This window comes from Phoenix dactylifera, chromosome 4 (genome assembly GCF_051530095.1).
Source record: "Phoenix dactylifera cultivar Ajwa chromosome 4, Ajwa_hap1_PhDact_Kaust_v1.1, whole genome shotgun sequence".
Classification (NCBI taxonomy): Eukaryota; Viridiplantae; Streptophyta; class Magnoliopsida; order Arecales; family Arecaceae; genus Phoenix; species Phoenix dactylifera.
In genome coordinates, this window is record NC_143193.1 from 1,638,297 (window position 1) to 1,644,955 (window position 6,659).

Here is a 6,659-nt window from a genome sequence, read left to right on the forward strand (position 1 = left end):
GCCACGTGTCCCCACACGCGTACTCAATCTTACTGGTTAAGGCACGCAAGCATTAAAAGGAGGGATTGGTATAAATTTATCCTCCCATCCGATAACTATTCCAGATAACCATATCCCTTCTTCTTCTATACTCCATATAGCTTTCTCCTGCTCTCCGCTTCATTTGTGCAAACGCCATGGAGAATACCAAGGAGGGTTTTGGCGAGGGAGATGAGGCGAAGTGGGGGACGAAGTACATGGGGCCTCCGGCGGCGCCGGCGGCGCACCCCCAGAACCAGCAGGCGGCCTTCTGGACGCCGCGGCCGGCCGACGACCACTGCCCGCCTTACGTGCTCGAGCGGGAGCCGATCCAGAAGCCGAGCTCCAGTCCCATGGAGAGCATCCTGGACTTCTTCAACACCTGGACCAAGAAGGCCGAGACCATGGCCTCCAACGTCTGGGAAAACTGTAAGCTCTCTTAGCTTCTTCTCATCATGACCCAAACATCTCCTCTCTGCGTTAATCACCTGTTTTATGTCAAATTAATTGGTTTTATATATATGTTGCTAAGTTGTTAAGTATATTAATCATTAAAACAGTGTTTTTAGCTGTAGACTTTCTTTAGCTTTGTTTGGGTTGGTAATGGACCAAGCCAGAAGTGCAACTTGGACAGGTGGGTTTGGCTAGAGGTGTTAACCCACACCAAATATAGTCTCTCTACAGTACCCAGTCTAAGGTCCAATCTAACTCAGGTTCGCTCGGGTTGCATCAAGTTGGGTGTACTTCTTTGGGGAAGGATTTCATAGACCTAGGAAAATAGGTCAGTATAAGAAAGTATAATAGAAAGGATTAGATTCAGGATGAGTCCGAATGCCTAAGCCTTAACCCATCAACTCCACATCAATTTGTGTCAATATATATTTAGCAAGTAGCTAGCAGACCATGCAAAGCAATATTTATTGGCTTGCGAGGTTATGTGTTATAATATTAGGTGCACTAACGTTACAACCGACTCCAAGCTATGAATCCGACCAAAAACCAAAAAAAAAAAAAAAGCAGCCCAATGGATTTGACTTCAGATTCACTGGCTTCATCATCCATCTTTTCTTTTTGTTTCCAAGGAAGAAAAGTTTAATGTTACGTTAAATGTCCATGCATTGTAATTACAGTGAAGACTGCTCCTAACAAAACAGAGGCGGCATGGGGGAAGCTGAGCTTAACAGCAAAAGCACTCAGTGAGGGAGGGTTTGAGTCCCTTTACAAGCAGACCTTCCACACCGAACCCGCCGAGAGGCTCAAGAAGACGTTTGCTTGCTATCTCTCCACCACCACCGGTCCGGTGGCCGGAACCCTCTACCTCTCCAATGTCAAAGTGGCCTTCTGCAGTGACCGCCCCCTCTCCTTCACCGCCCCCTCCGGCCAGCAGGCCTGGAGCTACTACAAGGTAAGAAGACATGCGCCTTTCGATTCACATGCATCTTAGAAGCTAGCATCAAAGTTGATGACGAATGCTAATTTTGATCATGCAGGTTGTGATCCCTCTAGGAATGATTGCGACCGTTAATCCTGCGACGATGGCAGAGAATCCACCAGCCAAGTACATCCAGATTGTCACGGTGGATGGCCATGAGTTCTGGTTCATGGGCTTCGTCAACTACGACAAGGCGTCCGCGCATCTCCTGGACGCCGTCGCAGATTTCGCTGCGGCGCAGCGTGGGGCTGAGCATGGTGTTCCTCAAATGATCGGTTAAGAAGGGAAGAGTAGAGAGAGATGATCCATGAGGAGTAGGCTCTCAGAGGTTGTTGGTTGTTGCTTGTTAGTGTCCTGTTTCCTTGTTGTGGTTTGGTCTCTCTTTTTTCCATATGGTGTTATCTATCTACTCTGGATTTTGTTCTCTATCGCGTTCTGTTTGTAACTAGTATTCAGTGTCAAATATATTCCAGTTTGATGTTTGATAACAAGTGATCCTTCTTTCAGACAGTTTTTGTCTTCAAATTCTTGGATTTATGAGAGGTTCGGTCGACCAAATCTATTACAAACCTCTTGGTTGTCTTGTCGTGGGAGTAGTTGTGTTTGGTAGAGGCTTTTATTAGAGTTTGAATTGAGCTCTTGTTTCTAGCAGAGCCAGGTAAAAAGAAAGTGGTGTATGGTCGATGATGGCCCCTTCAGTGTTGACAAGAATGTCGTCACCTATCTAAAATTCAAACATTCCTATCCAAGTATGGCGTCCACATCTAAAAGTGTAGGAAAGCATCATATGATTCACAAGGAAGCCCACCAAAATGGCATCCAAGTCATTGTTTCATTATATGGATATAATTAATCGAACTAAAAGGTTTGAAACGTCTCAAAAGAGCAACGTTTGAAACAAAGGTGGTGAAGTTTACGTATCAGCCAAGTCTTGTGTTGTGGCAACCCAACCATACAAATATTTTGTACACTGATTTGTTGTTAATCATCCTTCCAAAAGGGACTTTATAGCAGATAACTGCAGCGACCTCAAAACAAAAGCTATGCCTATTAATTCTTGCATCTCTGTTCTCTGACAGTAGAACACCTAAGCCGAACCCTTGAGGCCTAACAAGGCCAAGACCATGGATTAATCCCCCAACCAAAAGTTTGGGTCTCTTTTTTTTTTCTGTAGCACTCCATGGAGACAGGCAGCATTACAGTTTAGGACCTTGTGGGGCCAGAGAGAGCAGAGAAACAGGGGAGCCCCAGAGAGACTTAGGATTGCATCATTTGGCCATGATTCCCCCACACAGAAACCTCACAGCCCTTTCCTTAATCCCAAACAGTGCCAACCCACCCCACCAACATCCCCCATAAAGGGAGCATCCATCCCAAAAGCATCTCATGCCTTCACTGTAGCTTAGGTGAAAACAGGGGCTGGGGCAGATGCCCTATTGTAGAAGAAAAAAGTGCTCCAAAAGTGACCATGGCATATCAACTATGAGGAAAGTTGGTGCAGCAGCTGCTGCTCCTGCTCCTCCTGCCCCCTGGCTCCTATCACAAGCCCTGTCTTCTTCGGCCATGGCCTCGAAGGTGGTGGGGTCTTACTAGGCAAAAGGAGATATAGGAGTTGGGGAAGGACTGGTGTGTGAGAGATTCTCTCTCTCTCTCTCTCTCTCTCTCTCTCTGGTGTTCGGACTGTGGGATGGGTTGTATTCTGTTCTGCTCTCACTGGCTCTCCCCACTGCATAGATTCCTTTCTGCCAAACCGAGGAAAGGTTCCTGCGCCTGACGCACTTCGCTCTCTCAACCCCAACTTTATTCCCTTCCCAGTCTACTAGATAAAATTCCTCTGTGCTGTGGTTTCTTACATTACATGGAGCACCTTGATATGCCTTGTTATTACTTCCAAGACCCTTGTTTTTTAGGGTTTCGCCACCACTTATGAGACATAGAGGACACACTATGCTTTTAATCTCTCTCCGGCTGCAAGATGAACTCTCTTTTGGTTTGTAGTTTTATGGGGTGAAAATATGTCAATTTTAGCTGACCACTCTCTCTTCTCCTGGCCATCATGCTTTAACCTAGGCACTAGGATAAAAGTCAAGGGTGAAGTGTGTGAAAGAAAAATCTTATGAGACTACTGATTACATCACATATATGACCTTAGAATGTTCGAAAGGAGGCCAAGAATGTCTAGACATAGCACACGCTACGTTTATCCATGTCATGCTAGAGATCGAAAAGGTCGCACTAACATGGGACCGAAACCATTATTTATATACTTATATTGTAACACATTGACCCTATGATAATTGAATGCAATGACAAAATTTACAAAAAAAATGATGCCTACAAAGTGTAATGCCCTGAAACCCTATTTAACGTGCATCTTTGTTGTGTTGCATTCGATGATACAATTTTAGACCCTAGCATACCCTGCAATCGGTGAGTTAGAGGATCCATCAATTGAAGGGCCTAGATCAAATTGACAAGTACATCGATGAGTGAGTTAGTTATAATCAAGGCAATTCCAGCCATCTGATGAAAGTACTTTTGCTAGTGTCAGGAGGGCTAGTTATAAATTTGACATTACTATAGTGTAAGAGGCATGCCATACATTGAGATAGATCCAGATATGGCCACCGAGGGTAAGCATACCGGGGGCACCAAAGGGCATTATTTGTACAGCCAGGTTGGCATAGAGACGGCCAAACGTGGAGCGAGGGAAGGAGAGAGGAAAAATTGAATCAGTGTCCTCCTCGGCACAGAGATCGCATGCTTTCTCCTCAGACCAAGACGAAAACAAAAGCAGAGAGAATATTTTTTCTACTATCAAAAAATTCACTGTAAATCATACAGTAATCTATAAACACAGCATTGGATAAAATAATTGTCATAGAAAAGAGATTATTTATCTTTGTTTATAGATTTATCTCTATGATTCACAGCTGGGTATAGATGGGGGGAGAAGAGGAGGAGGAGGAGGAGAGTGAAACAGGGGAGGAGGAGGAGGAGAAGGGGGGAAAAATGACATTTTGGCTTAAAAAAACGATTTTTTTTTCCACTAATTCGAGCCAAAATTCAACAATTTTAGATGCAACCATTGCGGCCGAGGTGGAGGAGGAGGCCGCCGCACTTGGGGCAGTCCTCAATGCGCTTGGGGACCATGAAGTACATGAAGCAGGACTTGCAGCCGGCGGCAACGAGGATCTGGCCGCCTCCGCGGCCGCCGTAGGGTTCGTCGGAGCTGGTGGCGGTCTCTCCCGGGGAAGAGGAAGAAATGGAGGAGAGACCGGAGTAGGCACCGGAGGAGTAGCTGGGCTCGCCGCTGTCATCCTTGCCGTCGCCGCCGTCGCCGGAGGTGCTGTCCTCGTCGGACGTTTCGTCATCATCATCATCGTCTTCTTCTTCTTCCTCCGAGCAGTAGCTCGTTACGTAGGCCGTGGAGAAGGTCCGGGGGTCCTCGGTCGTCCTGGTTCCGGTCTCCCAGTTGACGTAGTATACTTCCCCTGTCTGCAACGAAAACAGACCAGGGGAAAAGGGGAGATCTTTTCAGATAAAAATGGGAGTTTGATTTGAGAAACCGATAACACTTTGCATCACAAATCAAATCCATGGGATAATTGACACCAAAATTCCAAAAGAAAGGCATCGACCCAAAAAAAAAAAAAAGACGAGAAGATCTCTGCCTCCCCTTTCCGATCGTTTTATTTTCCCTTCAACGTTTTGCCGTCTTCTCTTTGCATCGGTCTCGGAGAGAACAAGCACAGAGAACAGCATACAAGAGGTCAGAACCAAACGAAAACATAGAGAGAGAGAGAGCGGAAAAAAGAGGCAGTTTTGCCTTCATTTTTCCTCAAATCTTTGTGGCATTGAGATGAAAAGAAGCAGGCAATGGAAAGAAGAGTCGCAGGTCAGAGAAGAAAATGTTAAAAAGAAACAGGCAAAATAGAGAAGATCTAAGCCGGGATCCAATCTAGCAAAGAGAGAGAGAGAGAGAAGGGGGCTTAGCTCTAACGAATAGTTTTAGCAAAGAGAGCGAGGTGAGTCGCAAAAAGGAAGGATTTTGACAGCGGAATCGAGCCCAAGACGTCGCCTTGGAAGCTCTGGGAGGCAGCATTAATGACCAATGATTGGTGGGGAGACGAGGAGATTGGAGGGGTTAGCGGCATTAAATGAAGAGAGAAAGAGGTCGCGGTACCCGCATGTCGAGACACTGCTCCCACTGGTACGGGAGGGGCAACTCCGAGTTCAGCTCCACCGTCACCCCCGCCCCCTCCTCCTCCTCCTCCTCCTCCTCCTCCTCCTCTACCAGGCGCCGCGGCAGCGGCGGGGACGCCGCCGCCGCCTCCGCCGCCGCCGCCGCTCCCCTGTTTCCTCTCCCCAGAGAGCAGTTCCTCAGCGACGCTGCTATCATCTCTATGTTGGGCGCCGTCATCGCCGAGAAGACAGAGATTTAGAGAGAGAAAGAGAGAGTTTGGGAAGAGAAGGGGCGAGAGGGATATAAAAGGGGAAGAGAGGCAGAGGGAAGTTATAAGAGGAGGAATATTTTAGGAGGAGGGATATTTTGGGAAGGAATGTTAAATTTGGAAGGGGAGATGGGTAATGGCCGGAATAGTTTGCATTCCAAAATCTCCTGCAATTTATTTTGAAACACACACACACAGAAAAAGATAGAGAGAGAGAGAGAGAGTTTTTCGGCTTCTCATAAGGAGAAGATATTTGAGTTAGTTTTAGAGAGAGAGAGAGAGAAAGAGAGGAGGCTTTGGAATCGGTTGACTCGGCCCAAGTTGTCCACATTGCCCCCACATTGGGTCCCATGGTGCTTGAATTCATCAAGTGAAACCTTTGAACTAGGAAAGAAGCTCCTTTCTAGTTCCTTTGCTTCAACCAATGCCTTTGACAAGCATGAAGGGAAGGAACTCAAAAAGAAAAGCCCAACATGGAAAGTGTGTCCTGGTAGGACACTTACCAGGTCCACTGCTAAGTTGGTAGACCAATTCAACCACAAAGTAACTTGCACGAAGCACATATATTATGTTTTTTTTCCACTTTGTCCATTGTTATGCATGTCACTTAGTGGTTGGATTAGCTTGTCTTGAGAACTAAAATTTTTTTTTTTTTCTTTCTTACCGAGTCAATTATATTGGTGAATCTTTTTGTGAAGTCGATGTTCGAGATGTGTCGGCGACTTGGTCTTGAGTTTGCTTGAGCCAAAGCTGAG

At 46.3% G+C, this 6,659-nt stretch overlaps 2 protein-coding genes across 2 annotated transcripts; one reads left to right on the forward strand and one right to left on the reverse strand.

The window, feature by feature from the left end:
- Window positions 1–91: 91 nt before the first annotated feature.
- LOC103708079 (GRAM domain family protein) lies at window positions 92–1,941 on the forward strand. Its single transcript, XM_008792846.5, has 3 exons — window positions 92–447; window positions 1,149–1,423; window positions 1,509–1,941. Exons 1-3 carry the CDS (start codon window positions 177–179, stop codon window positions 1,728–1,730), a joined length of 768 nt encoding a protein of 255 aa, XP_008791068.4. The 5' UTR covers window positions 92–176; the 3' UTR covers window positions 1,731–1,941.
- A 2,435-nt stretch (window positions 1,942–4,376) lies between these two features.
- On the reverse strand, window positions 4,377–6,164 carry LOC103699559 (protein CURLY FLAG LEAF 1-like). Its single transcript, XM_039133420.3, has 2 exons — window positions 5,637–6,164; window positions 4,377–4,948 (listed from the first exon to the last, which is right to left on the reverse strand). Exons 1-2 carry the CDS (start codon window positions 5,871–5,873, stop codon window positions 4,526–4,528), a joined length of 660 nt encoding a protein of 219 aa, XP_038989348.3. The 5' UTR covers window positions 5,874–6,164; the 3' UTR covers window positions 4,377–4,525.
- Between the last annotated feature and the right edge of the window lie 495 nt (window positions 6,165–6,659).

Bases quoted from the DNA above. Each gene is read 5' to 3' on its own strand.
- LOC103699559 (XM_039133420.3), bottom strand. From the start codon at position 5,873: ATGACGGCGCCCAACATAGAGATGATAGCAGCGTCGCTGAGGAACTGC. The intron at 4,949-5,636 runs GTACCGCGACCT...TTTTCGTTGCAG, and splicing joins AGCAGTGTCTCGACATGCGG to ACAGGGGAAGTATACTACGT.
- LOC103708079 (XM_008792846.5), top strand. From the start codon at position 177: ATGGAGAATACCAAGGAGGGTTTTGGCGAGGGAGATGAGGCGAAGTGG. The intron at 448-1,148 runs GTAAGCTCTCTT...TTGTAATTACAG, and splicing joins CTCCAACGTCTGGGAAAACT to TGAAGACTGCTCCTAACAAA. The intron at 1,424-1,508 runs GTAAGAAGACAT...TTGATCATGCAG, and splicing joins AGGCCTGGAGCTACTACAAG to GTTGTGATCCCTCTAGGAAT.